Raw genomic sequence first — 23734 nt, 5'->3', positions numbered from 1 at the left:
ACGCACTCACACACACTCACTCCACTAAACTATGTGGGCAGCCCTAGGGTGAAACCCTCAACCACCAGGAGCTTTGGCCGCCTCACTGGACCTTGATAAGCGCGGGCTAGGTCGTCACTAAGCCCGCAGTGGCCAGATCATTGGCACGCTCCTGGTGGCAGGCGAACCACACGTTAGATCGCTAATCGTTCCTAGCGACCCAAGCGAGCGCTGTCCTTACCAGCCCAATATTCAGCTTAAAAAGCGAGAACCCTGCTTTTCCTGCTTATTCAGGGACACAAAATTAAGCTGATAAGAACAGATACTACACTTTGATCTTAGCCAAGAGGCCGAGCAGAGCATCATGTCAGGACGAGGCAAGGGAGGAAAAGTTAAGGGCAAGTCCAAAAGCCGTTCCAGCCGTGCAGGCCTGCAGTTTCCTGTCGGGCGTATCCACCGTCTCCTCCGCAAGGGAAACTATGCAGAGCGAGTGGGTGCTGGTGCCCCCGTGTACCTGGCTGCGGTCATGGAGTACCTGGCTGCTGAAGTTCTTGAGTTGGCAGGCAATGCAGCCCGTGACAACAAGAAGACGAGGATCATCCCCCGTCACTTGCAGTTGGCCATACGTAACGATGAGGAGTTAAACAAACTCCTGTCTGGTGTGACCATTGCCCAGGGAGGTGTGCTGCCCAATATTCAGGCAGTGCTCCTGCCCAAGAAGACCGAGAAGAAGGCTTAATTGCCTTAGCCTTGGTTTCCCAGGCAAAAATTTAAAAAACGGCCCTTTTCAGGGCCACCAGCTGGTTAAGGAAAGAGTTGCTTGTCAGGCTTTATTGCTCAGTAGTAAAAGACGTATCAAAAGAGAAAGAGCAGTACAGTACATATAAGTCTCTAATAATAATAATAATAATAATAATAATAATAATAATAATAATAATAATAATAGTGAAACCAAGAAGAAGAAGAAGAAGAACAACAACAACAACAACAACAAAGAGAAGAACTGTGTTTAGTGTCCCTTCAGTAGCAACAGATGCTGGAATTTAGTGTTTAGGACAGAAAATAGCCTAGCCAACTTAAAGATATATTACACAGTTTATTTATTGAAGGAAGGAAGGAAGGAAGGAAGGAAGGAAGGAAGGAAGGAAGGAAGGAAGGAAGGAAGGAAGGAAGGAAGGAAGGTTTCATAAGAAGTACTTTTAATATCATACCAGTTTACGGTATAACCTTCAAAACTGGAGTAGGTTATCAGATTATTTATTTAATTATTTAATTATTTATTTATTTATTTATTTATTTAGAAAGAAGCCATGTGATTAGTTTCCAAATGAAAGAAAGAAAGACAGAAAGAAAGAAAGAAAGAGAGAGAGAGAGAGAGAGAGAGAGAGAGAGGATCAGATACAGATATCTAGTGTCCATTAAAAATAAACTTCAGACTAGACTTCATTACTAACGTTGAGGGCATATTTTCTTCTCTGCAGGGCTCGAGCAGAAGTGTACAGTACAGTACCTCCTAGGAAGAAGTGCTGCACAAGCAATGCTAGAGGAGTACTGGACACGGGACACTAAGCTCTTTTGAGAGGTAAGTGGTGGCCCTGAAAAGGGCCGTTTTTTTTAAACACTGCATGCCCCCTGCCGGGAGCACGCTCGGAAGAGATCTAACCGCCGAAACCGTAAAGGGTACGTCCCTGTCTCTTGAGGGCGTACACTACGTCCATGGCGGTCACGGTCTTCCTCTTGGCGTGCTCGGTGTATGTTACGGCATCCCGGATGACGTTCTCCAGGAAAACCTTGAGCACGCCACGAGTCTCCTCGTAGATTAGGCCCGAGATACGCTTGACCCCACCTCTGCGGGCGAGACGTCTGATGGCAGGCTTGGTGATGCCCTGGATGTTGTCTCGGAGCACCTTCCTGTGACGCTTGGCGCCTCCTTTGCCGAGTCCCTTTCCTCCCTTGCCTCGTCCGGTCATGGTAGATCAGTACAACAGCGAGTTCAGAGCTCGAATGTGCCAGGCCCCGCTTTTGCCTGTGCTTTTGTTGAACGAGCCTGGCCCCGGTGACGTCGGCAACTGGCTAGCGAATGGCAGCGCTGCAGCAGCACAGGGAGGGGGAAGCGAAGGAATAAAACAAGGCGAGCGGGAGCGAGCTCCTGTTATTCTCCCTGCAGCGTGTCGACAGTGAGTACCGTACGTCATGGCCCGGACGAAGCAGACTGCACGTAAATCCACCGGAGGCAAGGCCCCCCGCAAGCAGCTGGCAACCAAGGCTGCCCGTAAGAGCGCGCCTGCCACGGGTGGAGTGAAGAAGCCTCATCGGTACAGGCCCGGTACCGTGGCCCTCCGTGAGATCAGGCGCTACCAGAAGAGCACCGAGCTGCTCATCCGCAAGCTGCCTTTCCAGCGGCTCGTGAGAGAAATAGCTCAGGACTTCAAGACTGACCTGCGCTTCCAGAGCTCGGCCGTCATGGCCTTGCAGGAGGCCAGCGAAGCCTACCTGGTGGGTCTTTTCGAAGACACCAACTTGTGTGCCATCCATGCCAAGCGTGTCACCATCATGCCAAAGGACATCCAGCTCGCCCGCCGCATCCGAGGGGAGCGTGCCTAAGTCCAGAGCTAGCTTAACGCTGAACCTTTCACCAAACGGCCCTTTTCAGGGCCACCAAAATATCCCAGAAAGAGCAGTCGTAGTCTCTGAGCTAGCACGGGCAGTGAATTAAAATATTCTTTAAAAGGAAATAAATAATAATAATATAAATCTTGATGATGATGATGGTGGTGGTGGTGGTTGTTGTTGTTTCCAGGGGATGATGTGAACCTTCCAAGTGCAAGCGCAGTAGACACAAAACTTAATAATAATAATAATAATAATAATAATAATAATAATAATAATAATAACAACAACGACAAAGTATATACATCTGGATGGCGGTGGGTTTTTTTATTTTATTTTTTATTCCACAGGACGATGCGAAGAGTCCTAGAGTAATCATAGTAAAGAAAATACTGAATAATAAAGGCGATGTTGATAATAATAATAATAATAATAATAATAATAACAAAGTATATAAATCTTGATGGTGGTTGTTGTGCCAAGGGGATTAAGGAAAACTCCAAGTGCAATAACAGTAAAGAAAATACTAAATAATAATAATAATAATAATAATAATAATAATAATAATAATAATAATAATAATAATAAGAGAGTAGTGGGGCACTTGTGCACACTTGCCTCTTTATGAGACAGAGGTAGGAGAGAGGCCAGGGTTCACATTCAAAGACTTCATAGGCTCTTTTAGAAAGAAGGTGATGGCCCTGATAAGGGCCGTTTTTGCAACCTCCGCTCTCGTGAGAGCAAGAGGTGCACGGGTAGTGTAAGAACCTCGAGGGTTCTCACTTCCTTTTTGCAGGTGCCTTTTTAGGCGAGGCCTTGGGCTTAGCGGCCTTTTTAGGCTTAGGTGCCTTAGGTTTCTTAGTGGGCACCTTGGCGGCCTTCTTAGCCTTGGAAGGAGCCTTCTGCTTTGGTTTGGGAGCAGGAGCTGCCTTCTTCTTCTCAGCAGGCTTTTTGGAAATGGCTTTCTTGGCTGCAGCCTTGGCTCCCCCAGCCTTCTTCGCCTTGGGGATGCGCTTCTCCTTGGGGGCGGCGGACCGCTTGATAGGGGCTGCGCTGGCTTTCTCCGGCTTGGCAGCTGAGGCGAGTTTGAAGGAACCTGAAGCTCCCTTCCCCTTGGTCTGGACCAGCTCTCCGGAAGCCACAGCAGATTTCAGGTACTTCTTGATGAATGGGGCCAGCTTCTCAGAGTCCACCTTGTAGTTGGCAGAGATGTACTTCTTGATAGCTTGGAGAGAAGATCCACCTCGCTCCTTGAGGCTCTTGATGGCACTGCCCACCATCTCGGAGGTTTTCGGATGTGCAGGCTTGGTGCGAGGTTTCTTGGATGCGGAAGCCTTGTTCTTCTTGGGCGACGCCTGGGCCGGAGCCGAGGCGGGTGCGGATGCTGCCGATGCTGTTGCAGTGTCAGCCATGGTCACGGTGCGAATGATGTGTTAAATTTTCCCGAATGGCGGAGTGTATCAGGCTACTCGGACCGCGCAGGAAACAGCAGAGGCTAGCTGTCGGGTGGGCTGCGCGGCGATAAGTTGGGGACGTGCTTCCTAGCTCCTTTCTCGTGCACCCTGCGTCCCGTGGGGGCGGCGGAAGGTTTAGTTCAAGGTAGGAAGGGATAGCCAAAGGATTAATGCTGCTCCTCAAATGAAAGAAGTGCTGCCCGCCTTGTTCAGGGCGTCCTGGCGCAGGTGTGTTCCATGGACAGCATTTCCTCAGCTCCCTCTCCATGCCGACATTTAGGGGCAGCCGCCGTCGTCGCGACGCCCCCGGGAGCGACCACCGCTTACCTGAAGGAAGTCCCATCCTTCCTCTAGCTGCCAAGGCAGAGAACTGTTCGTGGACTCTAGCCACTTTCGAATGAGAGCAAGGGACGTTCGGCCTTCAGGTGGATTTCTGCAGTAGCAAGGAGACCCACCGTAATCTGCCTCTAATAGCATTGCATAAAAGGGCATAAAGAAGGAAACATATAAATTAGGGACTAGTTTCCACGACTTGTCAGATTCCAGGTCTCTTGCTAGCTCTTTAAGTTCATTTTAGTCGCAGTATTTAGGGCCATAGGCACTTGCCTCACGGTCAGGTACCCTCTCTCACTTCCTGCTGTTTTAAGGCCCTTGTAAGGGAAGAGAAGAGAAGCCTAGTTAAAGAGGAATCCTAGAACGTCTAGGTGTATTTCAGGGCGTACCTAAAGGCCCAGACCGGAAGACAGCCGGTTAAGTCTCACAAAAGACTTTGTCTCTGACCTGTAGGAGGGAAGCACAGCCTGGTAGAAACGTCCCGCCTACCCCGGGCAACAAAGCCAGGACCGAATATCTCTAGGCCTATTCACAATCGAAAAGAAGCCCATATATAGTATATCTACACCAGGCGGTATTACTAATTGTTCCAATATTACAGCCGATCGCGTCCTCCCTCAAGTTGGACAGCTTGAGGTAGACAGAAGCTTCCGAGGGAGCTGCCTACAGAGAACAACTTCAGAAAAAATTGGATGAGAACAAGAGATACAATGATAGGACCCATCTTAAGACACCCAGGACTTATTCAGTTGGTTTTAGAACGATGTGTAGGCGGTAAGAACTGTAGGGGTAGACCAAGGTACGGACATGACAAGCACATGTAGGATGCAATAGTTACATAGAAACGAAAAGGTTGGCACAGGATAGGGTGGCGTGGAGGGCTGCATCAAACCAGTCTACGGACTGGTGACTCAAACAACAACAACAACAGTAGGCTAAGGCTATTTAAAAAAAAACAACTACCGCTACTACTATGTCGACGACGACGACTTTTACCTAACTTTCGTAACCGACCTTTGGTCTCAAAGCTGCCATTAAGTGAGAGTATGCCTCCTTAAAATAACCTACTGGCTGCGCCGAGAATCGATCACACTATTAGCAGCATAGAACGAAGACGATCGCGTGAACTGACTTCAAATAATAGTATTAAAGTTTGAGGTTACGTCGAATGTAATTACAAAAAGGCTACGCAATTACTTCTTTGACTTACAAGTACAGCGGCATACCTAACCTCAAAAAAGAATAAGGTCAGTAAAGTGCGAAACCGCGAGAATGCTATGTCCCTTTCGACGTGTAAGGAACTTTTTCTTTCTTTCTTTCTTTCTTTCTTTCTTTCTTTCTTTCTTTCTTTCTTTCTTTCTCCTGGTCCGAACGACGCCGGGAATTGCAGGAATACGTGTTGGGTTAACACGTTGGACGTTCAATTCTTACTTGCAGATGGAAATCAGGAAGGAAGGATCTAACACAGGGTAGATGCACGGTTAACACAACTTCTCTCGCCATGTGGATTCGGTGTGATTATACGGCTGGATGCCCTTCCTGACTACAACCTTCCTTCCTTCCTTCCTTCCTTCTACTACTACTACTACTACTACTACTACTACTACTACTACTCCTACTACTACTACTCAAGTTTGTGCTGTAAAAGAATACCCTGGGAAGAAAACAGGAGGATTAGGAGTCCTCTTCCCTCAAATATCAATTGAAGTACCGTAATGAGGGGTACCGAGTCATTTACATTCATGGGAGGATATGCGTAAAGGGACCTGATGGTATTTAGGCCAGCTGCGCTAGGGTTACTCTTCGTATGACTAGACCAGACCAGTACCGGTACGGTACCTCAAGATTTTTATTTTTTCTTAATTAGTTTAGGTTATCCAAGCCTAACCTGCAGTATCTTGCACCCGAAATATCTAGCATCTACCCTGTAATGAGAAGATGCAGGCCTCCTTCCCAGTTTTCAAGACTGGTGATGATAAAAGTGTGCGTAATTTAGCTTGAAGTTAGCAGATCCACGATCAGTTTATGCCCCTTTTCTCGGTTCGCTGCAATCATGTCTTAGAACAGGGTCTCCATTCTAGGCCTATCAATTCCTGCGAACTCGTGAAAGCAATCAGGTAATGAAGATGATGATTGTAGTTAATAACATTAAGAAGAGAAGTTGAGGTGTTTGTCTTCAGCAGAAAAGAGGATATAGGACCCGGGTAGCAGTGAAAGGGCGACCGTGTTAGACGCAGGATACCTAACCTCCCTATTCTTTGAATTCTAACCGGTAGTACTAAGGTAAGGAGGAAAAAGTAGGACGTACAGGTACGCAGTGTTCAGGTGCTGGGCAAATGGACGTATTATTGCCGAAGTACGAAAAATCCCTACCGGCCTAACAGGAACTAGTAGTGGTAGGTAGTGAAAAATGTTATTTACTTTACGCCCCACTAACTACTATTTACCGTTTCCGGAGACGCCGCTGAGGCGAAATTTTGTCCCGCAGGAGTTCTTCTATTTTACGTGCCCGTAAATCTACAGGCATGAGGCCGACGTGTTTGGCCATTCAAATACCAAGGGAGTGAACCGGAATCGAACTCGCCAAGTTGAGCTCAGAATGGCCTATTTAAATCCAGGACGGTAACGGTAATGATATGGGGAGTTGAGGTTAGTTCTATGGAATTCATCACTTGCCGAAAGGTCGGTCAGCCGACGTGCAGGCTACTGAAATCGAGCACTTTCCTCACGTCACCTAACCTAAAACGTCACGACACTTTCAACTAACACTTGTCGTCGAAAACGTTACTTTCTCAGTCTTATTAGGAAACCGTCTCATCTTAGGTAGAAATGCAAAGTCCTGGGAGTCAATGCTACGATTTGTCGGAACACGCGCACAAGGGTCACTCTCCTGCACTAGTACATCATCGTTCGTAAGCAAGCTTATGAGAGACGCCCAGTTACCTGCAGAGAATAGCGCACAACAGACTTGCAACTTATTACCGAACGTCGTCGTTATATCAACGGGTCAGCGATAGTATCTTATCTTACCTGAAAGAACATAAAATGAAATCATTTTTCGCCTCTTTGAAGGGCTGCTACATGCGGCGTGCGGTTGCTAGGACACGGCTTTCATTGTTATCACGACAGTGTCGATGACGTTGTTTGGAAACCATCTTCCTCGCGATTTTCTTGGCGGGCAGGGAGATTCGAACCCACGTTCCGCCCTGGCACTGATTACCCTTCTTACCTGTAATCTTACGCGAAATAGGACGTAGTAGAATGAAGAGTTAAGTATCCATGAGGGGCCTCCTACAGACAGGGCGCACTAAGCTGCACTAACCTAAAAGAAAAATAACAGCACACACACACACACACACACACACACACACACACACACACACACACACACACACACACACACACTCTCTCTCTCTCTCTCTCTCTCTCTCTCTCTCTCTCGCATAATAACAATAATAATAATAATAATAATAATAATAATAATAATAATAACAACCATCATCATCATCATCATCATCATCATCATCATCATCATCATCATCAGGTCAGGTCAGGTTAGGCGGGCACCTCGGAGGAAGTTAAGTATCTACAATAAACTTGAATCATGTTGGAAAGTTAAGAACATCTGGTTAGTTTCACATGTAACAAAAATCGATCAATTTCGACATTTGTGCAGCCGTAAGGCTAAAGTTGATGATAAAGGGTTATTTAGAGATCAGAATAGTAGGTAAAAAGGGAATTGAGCCAACGGCACGTGGTGTTCCCAAGCGGTCACCCATCCAAGTACTGACCACGCCCAATGTTGCTTAACTGCGGTGATCGGACGAGAACCGGTGTATTCAACATGGTATGGCCGTTGGCGAGAAAGGAAGTCTTCATAGATGCATGTGTACAGAAGGCAACGGTTATTTATTCTTTGGAGGTGGGCGGGCGCGTTGTCGAGACGAGACTTTGCTCGGAGATCGCGACGGAGGAGCGTACGAGGGCGGTACTGAGCGCGCGCGGCGGGGCGCGGCGGAACCTAACCCGAGTAGTTTTAACCTCACTTCGTCGTAACCTAACCCCAACTCGACCCAGGGCCTACATTCAATCCCAACCAATCTCCTCAAGAAAGAAAAGAAAGAAAGAAAGAAAGAAAGAAAGAAAGAAAGAAAGAAAGAAAGAAAGACCCAGGGCCCCGTGGTAGTAGTAGTAGTAGTAGTTGTTGTTGTTGTTGTTGTTGTTCTTGACGGCGGTGCGATTGTCGTTTCAAGCGGCAAAAGGACTGAATAATCCGTCCGGCTATGATGGTGTTAACGACGACGATTATTATTATTATAATTATTATAATTATTATTATTATTATTATTATTATTATTATTATTATTATTATTATGAGGTTTTCTAATTTCTTTTGACCTTAAAGTAACAATGCTAACCACTTTGATGTGATGTCCCCCTTTTCACTTGCCTTTGGTTTGCTTAAGGGTAAGAGGCTAACACAACTGCTCTTTTTTTTAAAGGTGTGGTGGCCCTGAAAAGGGCCGTTTCTTAAGAAGGGTGGTTATTCCCTGTAGCTCCTTACTTGGAGCTGGTGTATTTGGTGACTGCTTTGGTGCCCTCGCTGACGGCGTGCTTGGCCAGCTCTCCGGGCAGCAAGAGACGGACGGCAGTCTGGATCTCCCGACTAGTGATGGTGGAGCGCTTGTTGTAGTGGGCCAGACGGGAAGCTTCAGCGGCGATACGTTCGAAGATGTCGTTGACGAAGCTGTTCATGATGCTCATCGCCTTGCTGGAGATGCCAGTATCAGGGTGTACCTGTTTAAGTACTTTGTAGATGTAGATGGCGTAGCTCTCCTTCCTCTTGCGCTTCTTCTTCTTATCTCCCTTGGAGATGTTCTTCTGGGCCTTGCCGGCTTTCTTGGCGGCCTTTCCGCTAGTCTTAGGAGGCATGGTTGTCTCGTGTAGCTACTGAGAATCCAAACGAATGGCTGGGGGCACCCTTTTTTTTTTTTTTTTTTTTTTTCCAAGGTAGCGAGTCAATGGGAGCCCCAGGGCGAATATAGTGCCCTATTACTCATCGGTGTCCGTGGAATCCCTGATGAGCCAGGAAAATCGCTTTTTGCCTACACTGGGGGGGGAGAAAATCACTCTGTCCTGTCCGGAGAACGGCAGGTCAGAACTGAAAACCCCCTCATCGCTACGTGACGTCAGGTGTTAACAAGGGAGAAGGGTCCTCTCAAAAAACAGAATTTAGAACGTGAGAATAAACGGGGTCGAAACTTAGAATTTGTTGTACAGGAGCCAGGGCCCCCGGTACTTGAAACGAGTGTTGGGTTTCCTGGTCCTGATTACCCTTTTTAGCAGGGCGATGCCCTCGTCGCTCGACTGGGAAAGAAGAATCCGAGACTTCGTCATCTTTACCACCTTCTTGATCTGTTCAAACAGGGTAGGAACTTGAAGCTGACGATGAATACAGAGATTGGACTTGTACCATGGAGAGCGGGACATGCGGCGAAGCACCTTGCTCTGAAGCACCTGGAGACGACCAAGAGGCGTCTTTGGAATATAGCACCAGGCCTCACAACCGTAGAGGATAATGGGCCTGATACACGCTAAGTAAAGGGACCGCTTGACCCTAATACTTAGGTGGTTGTTAAATAGAAGGGGGCTCAAGGCCACCACCCGGGCGTACGCCCGCTGGAGGGCCTGGTCTATATTCCATCTCCAGGTGAGGCCCCTATCGATGATCAAGCCAAGGTACCGCACCTTGCTCAGCCATGGTAACTCTCGACGGCGAATGTGAAGATGACGAAATTTCGGCCGTCTGTACGAAAACAGAATCGCTTGGGTCTTGTCCGGGTTTACTTTTGCCTTGTTCTTGGTACACCAGTATAAAAATTTGTCGATCCAAGCTTGAAGTTTGGCGGTGGCATCGCAATATCGTCGCTGAGCGGTATAAACTGCGATGTCATCCGCAAACTGTTGAACTTCCACACCAGGAACCTTCGGGAGATCGTTCACGTACAGGGCGTAGAGGATAGGTGAAAGGGCTCCACCCTGTGGCACGCCCGCAAGGAGTTGCCGAAGGGTGGATTTGGCACCTTCACAAATAGCAAAAAATTGCCGATTCCTAAGGTAGGATTGAAGAATTTTGACCAAATAAGTGGGAACCTTAAATTGTTCCACGAGTTTGACGATGAGGTTGTCGTGCCAGACGGTGTCGAAAGCTTTTTGGACATCGAAAAATACCGCTGGCACACTACGCCGTATATTGAACGATCCCGTAACATACTGGACTAAGCGTAAAACCGCTAGGGGAGCTGATCGTTTGGACCGGAAGCCAAACTGCTCTGGTCGCAGTATATTACTGGTAGAAAGGTAACCCTTGAGACGATGAAGAATAAGTCTCTCGAAAATTTTGGAAAGGTGAGAAAGAAGGCTGATAGGTCGATAATTCTGTGGGAACAGCCTGTCCTCCCCCGGCTTAGGAATGACCACCATCTTGGCAGTCTTCCAGGCCGAAGGGAAGTAACCCAAAGAAAGACAGGCTGTGAAGATAGTAGCAAGGAAGACTACTGCTCGATAGGGGAGGGATTTAATTTCCTTGACCGTCACACTATCAGCCCCGGGAGACTTATTCTCGTTTAGCCGTTTGATGCACTTGCGGACCTCCGCAGGTGTTACGTCAGTCACTTGGTCACGTGGCGTCCTAGTTAGCCGAAAAGCTGAGGCCTTGCGGGCTACCAGTCGTTCAGTAACGTCATCATCGTCAGCCGTATCGTGGGGTACACACTGACTCTCAATCGAGTCAGCGAAGGCCTCAGCTTTTTCCAAAGGGGAGAAAACGAGACCCCGACGGCCATGAATCGCACGCCGGGGTTCCCGTTGCCGCTTCAGACCGCGAGTTACCCGCCAGAAATCGCGGTCGGAATCGTTGTCAGAGAGAGTGCGACAGAGGTCCTCCCATTGTTCAATCTTGCGTTCCAGCAGGCGTTGGCGGACGACCTTGGCTAGCTCCTTGTATTCAGCCCGGTCAGCGGGATCGCCATAGAGCTGCCATCTCTTCCGGTAACTATTTTTGATCTTGATCAAATCCTTGAGGAGATCGGAAAGACCTTCGTCATCATGTGAACCAGAAGGCAAACGAGAATTTTGAGCAGCATCTTGAACGTGCCGCCGGGCATTGAGAATCTTACGAGTAAGATGCTCAACAGCCCGGTCGACCTCATCCCGGCTGCAAGGGTCAAAGGGGTGCAAATTTTTGTCCACATGAGAGCAGAACTTGGAATAATCCAAGTCGGCACGAAGGTTGGGACGAGACGGCGCATCAAAACGGTCCCAGGCAAGGTTGAACACAATGGGATTATGATCAGAATTTAGCTCGGAAGGGACTAGAAAGTCAATAGTCCGGTTATAAAATTTGGAAACTGTCACATCAATGACGTCCGGTAAACCATTCGCAGGATAAATGGTAGGCTCAACAGGAGCACATACCAGAACGTCTGTATCCCTCATATACTGACTGAGAATTCTACCCTTAGGATTGACCACCCTAGAGTTCCAGTCGGGGTGCTTGGAATTGAGATCACCGACTATCAGGGTGGGAACACGAGCGGAGTTGTCTAAAAGAGCATCGAGATCGGCAAGATGGAGGGGCGCTGAAGGCGGTAAGTAAGCGGCAAAAATACGGTAGTGGTAGTTTCGATGTCGGATTTCGATGCCAAGTGATTCTAGTACGGAATGGGGCAAGGGATCCAGCACGTGATGGGTCAGGGAAGCCTTCACCAACACGGCCACACCCCCCGCCTTCATTCCGACTCTATCTTTCCGGTAAACTACCATGTTTTTTATTTTAAAGGGCATGTGCTCTTTTAGCCATGTTTCACCCAATAGCATGATATCAATGTTATGGTCAGAGATAAAAGCCTCAAGCTCGTACCTCTCACCGATAACACTTTGACAATTCCACGCACCTACTGTCAAGTCCATTGTGTGTGGCGTCAGTCGCGTCTGTCTAGGGGGCTGAGAAATACTGCACAGCAGCATTAATCAGCACCACTATTTTGTCAAGTGTAGTTGTACACGATCGCAATTGCGTCATAGTATCCCTAAGAATAGGGATGAGTCTACTAAAGTTGATCTGCCGACACAGATCAACAATATCAGCTAAACCACCTAGGTCGAGAGGAGGCGTCCCAGCGTCTGGGGGGGTATGTGAGGAGGGGGTAGCGTTGCCACCAAGGACGTTCGCAAAAGTAACCCCCGTGGTGACAGGGCGAGACTGCGGCAGAGCACTCTTCTTCAGGGCTTTCAAGCGCTCTGCATTCTGCTTCTGCTCAATGGCTTGCTTGAAGAGGTTGCAGCCACGCCAAGAAGCGGGATGCTCCCCTCCACAATTTACACACTTGGCTGCGGCCTCCGGGGCAAGCGGACAGGCAGCAGCCAAGTGGTTGTCGCCGCACTTAACGCAGCGCAAGGCCATACGACAATAATTGGCTGTGTGACCCAGCCGCTGGCATTTATAACACTGGGAGGGCCCCTCCCGACCACGGTATGCCTCAATGGTTACCTTCGACCCACAAAGGTAGTGCAAAGAGTAGATAGTTCTGGAGAATTCCGTATTCGGCAGAGTTACGCTCATCACACTGAGGGGAATAATTTTCTTAGTGGCAGAATCCTGCCGAGTAAATTGGTAGATGTCGCGGACGTCATACCCCAGTGCGACGAGCTCCTCTTTAGCCCAGTCGGTGCCGACTGTTGACACAATATTTCGGACGATAACCTTAAGAAGCCGCTTACTCGGCAGTTGGTAAGAGTAAAAAGGGGCTGCAGAAGCTTCGAAATATTGTGTCACCAGCTGGTGATCGGCCTCATTGTCCACATGATATTTCAGGGCATCACGAGTGTTAATGACCCTGACGTCACCAGTGCAGTGTTGTTTTAAGTGGCGAAAATGCCGCTGGTAATCAGATTTATCATAGACCACAATGGGTGGAAGCGATTTCCTTTTGGGGACGGAGGGCGGAGCCCCCGCCTGAGCGGAAGGCTGAGCCTCCACTTCCATTGACTCGTTCCCCCCGCCGGAAGCGGTGCTCTGGGCTGTCCCATCCCCGTCTGACACAGACCGTGCAGGCGCCGAACGGGAGGCACTGGCCGGGGGGCCAGAGGCAGGTACAGTGCTGGGGTTGCCCTGCATGACCGTGGATGCCTCGGCAGCGGTGCTGTCACCGGCGGAAACAGTCGAAAGAGGAGCATAACTATTGCTCGTAGGTACATATGCTTGTAATTGGCCAGAATTTGGGGAACGGCGCAGTAAGCGAACCTTAATTTTACGGCGTCTATTTACCTTACTCTTGACAGTAGTCCAGGCAGGGTCAGTCTTCTTGGCAGCAAATTTCCTCAGCAGGGCAGCCTGCTGTTCCAGGGTCTCACCGGCAGGCAGAAGATGAATAAGCGACCTGGCAGGCGGCCGGGCGCTGGTGTCAGAGTCCTCCTCAGAGGAGATGTCCTTGGTAGGCAGCGGGTACGTAGAGGTCGAAGGCTGTTGTGACAGTCCAGTCGGCCCCTTGGCTCGGGTAGGGGCCCCGCCGCCGCCAGGCGGGGGCTCCATGGTCCGTAAACAAAGCTAGGTCGGCGTAAGATAAACACTCGGACAACACAAGACGAACACAAAAACAAGAACACAGTACGGCACCACCAGGCACTATCAGAGAGCACTAGTACAAACACAGTGTGCACTGAACAAAGTCCCGATGCTGTCTGCTGGGGGCACCCGGTTTCAGCGTGTATTTGAAAGAAAACGCCTGTGTCGTACTAGCCAATGGGGGCGAACTAGCTGCAGCCTCATTGGCTGGCTCGCTGGCTCGCGTAACCTGCCAGAGTACAAAACTGGTGGTCACTAGTCGGAAAAAATACCATTTGGTGCGAAGCAGACTAGCAGAGCATCATGTCAGGACGAGGCAAGGGAGGAAAAGTTAAGGGCAAGTCCAAAAGCCGTTCCAGCCGTGCAGGCCTGCAGTTTCCTGTCGGGCGTATCCACCGTCTCCTCCGCAAGGGAAACTATGCAGAGCGAGTGGGTGCTGGTGCCCCCGTGTACCTGGCTGCGGTCATGGAGTACCTGGCTGCTGAAGTTCTTGAGTTGGCAGGCAATGCAGCCCGTGACAACAAGAAGACGAGGATCATCCCCCGTCACTTGCAGTTGGCCATACGTAACGATGAGGAGTTAAACAAACTCCTGTCTGGTGTGACCATTGCCCAGGGAGGTGTGCTGCCCAATATTCAGGCAGTGCTCCTGCCCAAGAAGACCGAGAAGAAGGCTTAATTGCCTTAGCCTTGGTTTCCCAGGCAAAAATTTAAAAAACGGCCCTTTTCAGGGCCACCAGCTGGTTAAGGAAAGAGTTGCTTGTCAGGCTTTATTGCTCAGTAGTAAAAGACGTATCAAAAGAGAAAGAGCAGTACAGTACATATAAGTCTCTAATAATAATAATAATAATAATAATAATAATAATAATAATAATAATAATAATAGTGAAACCAAGAAGAAGAAGAAGAAGAACAACAACAACAACAACAACAAAGAGAAGAACTGTGTTTAGTGTCCCTTCAGTAGCAACAGATGCTGGAATTTAGTGTTTAGGACAGAAAATAGCCTAGCCAACTTAAAGATATATTACACAGTTTATTTATTGAAGGAAGGAAGGAAGGAAGGAAGGAAGGAAGGAAGGAAGGAAGGAAGGAAGGAAGGAAGGAAGGAAGGAAGGTTTCATAAGAAGTACTTTTAATATCATACCAGTTTACGGTATAACCTTCAAAACTGGAGTAGGTTATCAGATTATTTATTTAATTATTTAATTATTTATTTATTTATTTATTTATTTAGAAAGAAGCCATGTGATTAGTTTCCAAATGAAAGAAAGAAAGACAGAAAGAAAGAAAGAAAGAGAGAGAGAGAGAGAGAGAGAGAGAGAGGATCAGATACAGATATCTAGTGTCCATTAAAAATAAACTTCAGACTAGACTTCATTACTAACGTTGAGGGCATATTTTCTTCTCTGCAGGGCTCGAGCAGAAGTGTACAGTACAGTACCTCCTAGGAAGAAGTGCTGCACAAGCAATGCTAGAGGAGTACTGGACACGGGACACTAAGCTCTTTTGAGAGGTAAGTGGTGGCCCTGAAAAGGGCCGTTTTTTTTAAACACTGCATGCCCCCTGCCGGGAGCACGCTCGGAAGAGATCTAACCGCCGAAACCGTAAAGGGTACGTCCCTGTCTCTTGAGGGCGTACACTACGTCCATGGCGGTCACGGTCTTCCTCTTGGCGTGCTCGGTGTATGTTACGGCATCCCGGATGACGTTCTCCAGGAAAACCTTGAGCACGCCACGAGTCTCCTCGTAGATTAGGCCCGAGATACGCTTGACCCCACCTCTGCGGGCGAGACGTCTGATGGCAGGCTTGGTGATGCCCTGGATGTTGTCTCGGAGCACCTTCCTGTGACGCTTGGCGCCTCCTTTGCCGAGTCCCTTTCCTCCCTTGCCTCGTCCGGTCATGGTAGATCAGTACAACAGCGAGTTCAGAGCTCGAATGTGCCAGGCCCCGCTTTTGCCTGTGCTTTTGTTGAACGAGCCTGGCCCCGGTGACGTCGGCAACTGGCTAGCGAATGGCAGCGCTGCAGCAGCACAGGGAGGGGGAAGCGAAGGAATAAAACAAGGCGAGCGGGAGCGAGCTCCTGTTATTCTCCCTGCAGCGTGTCGACAGTGAGTACCGTACGTCATGGCCCGGACGAAGCAGACTGCACGTAAATCCACCGGAGGCAAGGCCCCCCGCAAGCAGCTGGCAACCAAGGCTGCCCGTAAGAGCGCGCCTGCCACGGGTGGAGTGAAGAAGCCTCATCGGTACAGGCCCGGTACCGTGGCCCTCCGTGAGATCAGGCGCTACCAGAAGAGCACCGAGCTGCTCATCCGCAAGCTGCCTTTCCAGCGGCTCGTGAGAGAAATAGCTCAGGACTTCAAGACTGACCTGCGCTTCCAGAGCTCGGCCGTCATGGCCTTGCAGGAGGCCAGCGAAGCCTACCTGGTGGGTCTTTTCGAAGACACCAACTTGTGTGCCATCCATGCCAAGCGTGTCACCATCATGCCAAAGGACATCCAGCTCGCCCGCCGCATCCGAGGGGAGCGTGCCTAAGTCCAGAGCTAGCTTAACGCTGAACCTTTCACCAAACGGCCCTTTTCAGGGCCACCAAAATATCCCAGAAAGAGCAGTCGTAGTCTCTGAGCTAGCACGGGCAGTGAATTAAAATATTCTTTAAAAGGAAATAAATAATAATAATATAAATCTTGATGATGATGATGGTGGTGGTGGTGGTTGTTGTTGTTTCCAGGGGATGATGTGAACCTTCCAAGTGCAAGCGCAGTAGACACAAAACTTAATAATAATAATAATAATAATAATAATAATAATAATAATAATAATAACAACAACGACAAAGTATATACATCTGGATGGCGGTGGGTTTTTTTATTTTATTTTTTATTCCACAGGACGATGCGAAGAGTCCTAGAGTAATCATAGTAAAGAAAATACTGAATAATAAAGGCGATGTTGATAATAATAATAATAATAATAATAATAATAACAAAGTATATAAATCTTGATGGTGGTTGTTGTGCCAAGGGGATTAAGGAAAACTCCAAGTGCAATAACAGTAAAGAAAATACTAAATAATAATAATAATAATAATAATAATAATAATAATAATAATAATAATAATAATAATAATAAGAGAGTAGTGGGGCACTTGTGCACACTTGCCTCTTTATGAGACAGAGGTAGGAGAGAGGCCAGGGTTCACATTCAAAGACTTCATAGGCTCTTTTAGAAAGAAGGTGATGGCCCTGATAAGGGCCGTTTTTGCAACCTCCGCTCTCGTGAGAGCAAGAGGTGCACGGGTAGTGTAAGAACCTCGAGGGTTCTCACTTCCTTTTTGCAGGTGCCTTTTTAGGCGAGGCCTTGGGCTTAGCGGCCTTTTTAGGCTTAGGTGCCTTAGGTTTCTTAGTGGGCACCTTGGCGGCCTTCTTAGCCTTGGAAGGAGCCTTCTGCTTTGGTTTGGGAGCAGGAGCTGCCTTCTTCTTCTCAGCAGGCTTTTTGGAAATGGCTTTCTTGGCTGCAGCCTTGGCTCCCCCAGCCTTCTTCGCCTTGGGGATGCGCTTCTCCTTGGGGGCGGCGGACCGCTTGACAGGGGCTGCGCTGGCTTTCTCCGGCTTGGCAGCTGAGGCGAGTTTGAAGGAACCTGAAGCTCCCTTCCCCTTGGTCTGGACCAGCTCTCCGGAAGCCACAGCAGATTTCAGGTACTTCTTGATGAATGGGGCCAGCTTCTCAGAGTCCACCTTGTAGTTGGCAGAGATGTACTTCTTGATAGCTTGGAGAGAAGATCCACCTCGCTCCTTGAGGCTCTTGATGGCACTGCCCACCATCTCGGAGGTTTTCGGATGTGCAGGCTTGGTGCGAGGTTTCTTGGATGCGGAAGCCTTGTTCTTCTTGGGCGACGCCTGGGCCGGAGCCGAGGCGGGTGCGGATGCTGCCGATGCTGTTGCAGTGTCAGCCATGGTCACGGTGCGAATGATGTGTTAAATTTTCCCGAATGGCGGAGTGTATCAGGCTACTCGGACCGCGCAGGAAACAGCAGAGGCTAGCTGTCGGGTGGGCTGCGCGGCGATAAGTTGGGGACGTGCTTCCTAGCTCCTTTCTCGTGCACCCTGCGTCCCGTGGGGGCGGCGGAAGGTTTAGTTCAAGGTAGGAAGGGATAGCCAAAGGATTAATGCTGCTCCTCAAATGAAAGAAGTGCTGCCCGCCTTGTTCAGGGCGTCCTGGCGCAGGTGTGTTCCATGGACAGCATTTCCTCAGCTCCCTCTCCATGCCGACATTTAGGGGCAGCCGCCGTCGTCGCGACGCCCCCGGGAGCGACCACCGCTTACCTGAAGGAAGTCCCATCCTTCCTCTAGCTGCCAAGGCAGAGAACTGTTCGTGGACTCTAGCCACTTTCGAATGAGAGCAAGGGACGTTCGGCCTTCAGGTGGATTTCTGCAGTAGCAAGGAGACCCACCGTAATCTGCCTCTAATAGCATTGCATAAAAGGGCATAAAGAAGGAAACATATAAATTAGGGACTAGTTTCCACGACTTGTCAGATTCCAGGTCTCTTGCTAGCTCTTTAAGTTCATTTTAGTCGCAGTATTTAGGGCCATAGGCACTTGCCTCACGGTCAGGTACCCTCTCTCACTTCCTGCTGTTTTAAGGCCCTTGTAAGGGAAGAGAAGAGAAGCCTAGTTAAAGAGGAATCCTAGAACGTCTAGGTGTATTTCAGGGCGTACCTAAAGGCCCAGACCGGAAGACAGCCGGTTAAGTCTCACAAAAGACTTTGTCTCTGACCTGTAGGAGGGAAGCACAGCCTGGTAGAAACGTCCCGCCTACCCCGGGCAACAAAGCCAGGACCGAATATCTCTAGGCCTATTCACAATCGAAAAGAAGCCCATATATAGTATATCTACACCAGGCGGTATTACTAATTGTTCCAATATTACAGCCGATCGCGTCCTCCCTCAAGTTGGACAGCTTGAGGTAGACAGAAGCTTCCGAGGGAGCTGCCTACAGAGAACAACTTCAGAAAAAATTGGATGAGAACAAGAGATACAATGATAGGACCCATCTTAAGACACCCAGGACTTATTCAGTTGGTTTTAGAACGATGTGTAGGCGGTAAGAACTGTAGGGGTAGACCAAGGTACGGACATGACAAGCACATGTAGGATGCAATAGTTACATAGAAACGAAAAGGTTGGCACAGGATAGGGTGGCGTGGAGGGCTGCATCAAACCAGTCTACGGACTGGTGACTCAAACAACAACAACAACAGTAGGCTAAGGCTATTTAAAAAAAAACAACTACCGCTACTACTATGTCGACGACGACGACTTTTACCTAACTTTCGTAACCGACCTTTGGTCTCAAAGCTGCCATTAAGTGAGAGTATGCCTCCTTAAAATAACCTACTGGCTGCGCCGAGAATCGATCACACTATTAGCAGCATAGAACGAAGACGATCGCGTGAACTGACTTCAAATAATAGTATTAAAGTTTGAGGTTACGTCGAATGTAATTACAAAAAGGCTACGCAATTACTTCTTTGACTTACAAGTACAGCGGCATACCTAACCTCAAAAAAGAATAAGGTCAGTAAAGTGCGAAACCGCGAGAATGCTATGTCCCTTTCGACGTGTAAGGAACTTTTTCTTTCTTTCTTTCTTTCTTTCTTTCTTTCTTTCTTTCTTTCTTTCTTTCTCCTGGTCCGAACGACGCCGGGAATTGCAGGAATACGTGTTGGGTTAACACGTTGGACGTTCAATTCTTACTTGCAGATGGAAATCAGGAAGGAAGGATCTAACACAGGGTAGATGCACGGTTAACACAACTTCTCTCGCCATGTGGATTCGGTGTGATTATACGGCTGGATGCCCTTCCTGACTACAACCTTCCTTCCTTCCTTCCTTCCTTCTACTACTACTACTACTACTACTACTACTACTACTACTACTCCTACTACTACTACTCAAGTTTGTGCTGTAAAAGAATACCCTGGGAAGAAAACAGGAGGATTAGGAGTCCTCTTCCCTCAAATATCAATTGAAGTACCGTAATGAGGGGTACCGAGTCATTTACATTCATGGGAGGATATGCGTAAAGGGACCTGATGGTATTTAGGCCAGCTGCGCTAGGGTTACTCTTCGTATGACTAGACCAGACCAGTACCGGTACGGTACCTCAAGATTTTTATTTTTTCTTAATTAGTTTAGGTTATCCAAGCCTAACCTGCAGTATCTTGCACCCGAAATATCTAGCATCTACCCTGTAATGAGAAGATGCAGGCCTCCTTCCCAGTTTTCAAGACTGGTGATGATAAAAGTGTGCGTAATTTAGCTTGAAGTTAGCAGATCCACGATCAGTTTATGCCCCTTTTCTCGGTTCGCTGCAATCATGTCTTAGAACAGGGTCTCCATTCTAGGCCTATCAATTCCTGCGAACTCGTGAAAGCAATCAGGTAATGAAGATGATGATTGTAGTTAATAACATTAAGAAGAGAAGTTGAGGTGTTTGTCTTCAGCAGAAAAGAGGATATAGGACCCGGGTAGCAGTGAAAGGGCGACCGTGTTAGACGCAGGATACCTAACCTCCCTATTCTTTGAATTCTAACCGGTAGTACTAAGGTAAGGAGGAAAAAGTAGGACGTACAGGTACGCAGTGTTCAGGTGCTGGGCAAATGGACGTATTATTGCCGAAGTACGAAAAATCCCTACCGGCCTAACAGGAACTAGTAGTGGTAGGTAGTGAAAAATGTTATTTACTTTACGCCCCACTAACTACTATTTACCGTTTCCGGAGACGCCGCTGAGGCGAAATTTTGTCCCGCAGGAGTTCTTCTATTTTACGTGCCCGTAAATCTACAGGCATGAGGCCGACGTGTTTGGCCATTCAAATACCAAGGGAGTGAACCGGAATCGAACTCGCCAAGTTGAGCTCAGAATGGCCTATTTAAATCCAGGACGGTAACGGTAATGATATGGGGAGTTGAGGTTAGTTCTATGGAATTCATCACTTGCCGAAAGGTCGGTCAGCCGACGTGCAGGCTACTGAAATCGAGCACTTTCCTCACGTCACCTAACCTAAAACGTCACGACACTTTCAACTAACACTTGTCGTGAAAACGTTACTTTCTCAGTCTTATTAGGAAACCGTCTCATCTTAGGTAGAAATGCAAAGTCCTGGGAGTCAATGCTACGATTTGTCGGAACACGCGCACAAGGGTCACTCTCCTGCACTAGTACATCATCGTTCGTAAGCAAGCTTATGAGAGACGCCCAGTTACCTGCAGAGAATAGCGCACAACAGACTTGCAACTTATTACCGAACGTCGTCGTTATATCAACGGGTCAGCGATAGTATCTTATCTTACCTGAAAGAACATAAAATGAAATCATTTTTCGCCTCTTTGAAGGGCTGCTACATGCGGCGTGCGGTTGCTAGGACACGGCTTTCATTGTTATCACGACAGTGTCGATGACGTTGTTTGGAAACCATCTTCCTCGCGATTTTCTTGGCGGGCAGGGAGATTCGAACCCACGTTCCGCCCTGGCACTGATTACCCTTCTTACCTGTAATCTTACGCGAAATAGGACGTAGTAGAATGAAGAGTTAAGTATCCATGAGGGGCCTCCTACAGACAGGGCGCACTAAGCTGCACTAACCTAAAAGAAAAATAACAGCACACACACACACACACACACACACACACACACACACACACACACACACACACACACACACACACACTCTCTCTCTCTCTCTCTCTCTCTCTCTCTCTCTCGCATAATAACAATAATAATAATAATAATAATAATAATAATAATAATAATAATAACAACCATCATCATCATCATCATCATCATCATCATCATCATCATCATCATCAGGTCAGGTCAGGTTAGGCGGGCACCTCGGAGGAAGTTAAGTATCTACAATAAACTTGAATCATGTTGGAAAGTTAAGAACATCTGGTTAGTTTCACATGTAACAAAAATCGATCAATTTCGACATTTGTGCAGCCGTAAGGCTAAAGTTGATGATAAAGGGTTATTTAGAGATCAGAATAGTAGGTAAAAAGGGAATTGAGCCAACGGCACGTGGTGTTCCCAAGCGGTCACCCATCCAAGTACTGACCACGCCCAATGTTGCTTAACTGCGGTGATCGGACGAGAACCGGTGTATTCAACATGGTATGGCCGTTGGCGAGAAAGGAAGTCTTCATAGATGCATGTGTACAGAAGGCAACGGTTATTTATTCTTTGGAGGTGGGCGGGCGCGTTGTCGAGACGAGACTTTGCTCGGAGATCGCGACGGAGGAGCGTACGAGGGCGGTACTGAGCGCGCGCGGCGGGGCGCGGCGGAACCTAACCCGAGTAGTTTTAACCTCACTTCGTCGTAACCTAACCCCAACTCGACCCAGGGCCTACATTCAATCCCAACCAATCTCCTCAAGAAAGAAAAGAAAGAAAGAAAGAAAGAAAGAAAGAAAGAAAGAAAGAAAGAAAGAAAGACCCAGGGCCCCGTGGTAGTAGTAGTAGTAGTAGTTGTTGTTGTTGTTGTTGTTGTTCTTGACGGCGGTGCGATTGTCGTTTCAAGCGGCAAAAGGACTGAATAATCCGTCCGGCTATGATGGTGTTAACGACGACGATTATTATTATTATAATTATTATAATTATTATTATTATTATTATTATTATTATTATTATTATTATTATTATGAGGTTTTCTAATTTCTTTTGACCTTAAAGTAACAATGCTAACCACTTTGATGTGATGTCCCCCTTTTCACTTGCCTTTGGTTTGCTTAAGGGTAAGAGGCTAACACAACTGCTCTTTTTTTTAAAGGTGTGGTGGCCCTGAAAAGGGCCGTTTCTTAAGAAGGGTGGTTATTCCCTGTAGCTCCTTACTTGGAGCTGGTGTATTTGGTGACTGCTTTGGTGCCCTCGCTGACGGCGTGCTTGGCCAGCTCTCCGGGCAGCAAGAGACGGACGGCAGTCTGGATCTCCCGACTAGTGATGGTGGAGCGCTTGTTGTAGTGGGCCAGACGGGAAGCTTCAGCGGCGATACGTTCGAAGATGTCGTTGACGAAGCTGTTCATGATGCTCATCGCCTTGCTGGAGATGCCAGTATCAGGGTGTACCTGTTTAAGTACTTTGTAGATGTAGATGGCGTAGCTCTCCTTCCTCTTGCGCTTCTTCTTCTTATCTCCCTTGGAGATGTTCTTCTGGGCCTTGCCGGCTTTCTTGGCGGCCTTTCCGCTAGTCTTAGGAGGCATGGTTGTCTCGTGTAGCTACTGAGAATCCAAACGAATGGCTGGGGGCACTTTTTTTTTTTTTTTTTTTTTTTTTTTTTTTTTGGTGATGGCCAGTGGATGGGAGCCCCGGGGCGAAAATGATGCCCCCCTACTCATCTGTGTCCGAGGAATTGCCGATGAGGCGAAAAAGTCACTGTTCTCGCTACACTGGTGGGGGAAAAGCAGTCTGTCTGATAGGCTGGGAGGCCTATAGTCAGAAAAGAAACCCCCTCTTCGCTTCAGTTTACGTGCTCAAAAGGGAAAATTAAATCGGAGCGGAATTTTTATCAGAGTGCTTCTTAAGAAACGGCCCTTAACAGGAGAGTAATTTAGAGAAAAATTTAGTGGACAGAAGGTTTCAATTTGGAATAGACCGAAAGGTTGGCCGATTCGAATTTAAAACAGGTCGTAGAGGATCCAAGGGCCACGGTACTTCAGGCGAGTACTAGGCT

General features: G+C 48.0%; 2 protein-coding genes, 2 non-coding genes and 1 pseudogene across 4 annotated transcripts; all 5 read right to left on the bottom strand.

Annotated features, from left to right (window-relative positions):
* Positions 1-205: 205 nt before the first annotated feature.
* Positions 206-341, bottom strand: LOC137501370 (U2 spliceosomal RNA; annotated as a pseudogene).
* A 7777-nt stretch (positions 342-8118) lies between these two features.
* Positions 8119-8237, bottom strand: LOC137501379 (5S ribosomal RNA). Its single transcript, XR_011018523.1, has one exon. It is a non-coding gene; the product is annotated as a 5S ribosomal RNA (ribosomal RNA).
* Positions 8238-8936: 699 nt separating this feature from the next.
* Positions 8937-9308, bottom strand: LOC137501250 (histone H2B). The gene has a single exon (XM_068228156.1). It carries the CDS (start codon positions 9306-9308, stop codon positions 8937-8939), a length of 372 nt encoding a protein of 123 aa, XP_068084257.1.
* Positions 9309-22074: 12766 nt separating this feature from the next.
* Positions 22075-22193, bottom strand: LOC137501378 (5S ribosomal RNA). The gene has a single exon (XR_011018522.1). It is a non-coding gene; the product is annotated as a 5S ribosomal RNA (ribosomal RNA).
* Positions 22194-22892: 699 nt separating this feature from the next.
* Positions 22893-23264, bottom strand: LOC137501249 (histone H2B). The gene has a single exon (XM_068228155.1). The coding sequence runs from the start codon at positions 23262-23264 to the stop codon at positions 22893-22895; it is 372 nt and encodes a 123-aa protein (XP_068084256.1).
* Positions 23265-23734: the final 470 nt, after the last annotated feature.

Source organism: Anabrus simplex, chromosome 6, assembly GCF_040414725.1.
Source record: "Anabrus simplex isolate iqAnaSimp1 chromosome 6, ASM4041472v1, whole genome shotgun sequence".
Classification (NCBI taxonomy): Eukaryota; Metazoa; Arthropoda; class Insecta; order Orthoptera; family Tettigoniidae; genus Anabrus; species Anabrus simplex.
Note: the sequence above shows the minus strand (reverse complement) of the source record. Positions and strands in the feature narration are given on the sequence as shown.

Excerpts from the sequence above, each read along its gene's own strand:
- LOC137501250 (XM_068228156.1), bottom strand. The coding sequence starts at position 9,308 with ATGCCTCCTAAGACTAGCGGAAAGGCCGCCAAGAAAGCCGGCAAGGCC.
- LOC137501249 (XM_068228155.1), bottom strand. The coding sequence starts at position 23,264 with ATGCCTCCTAAGACTAGCGGAAAGGCCGCCAAGAAAGCCGGCAAGGCC.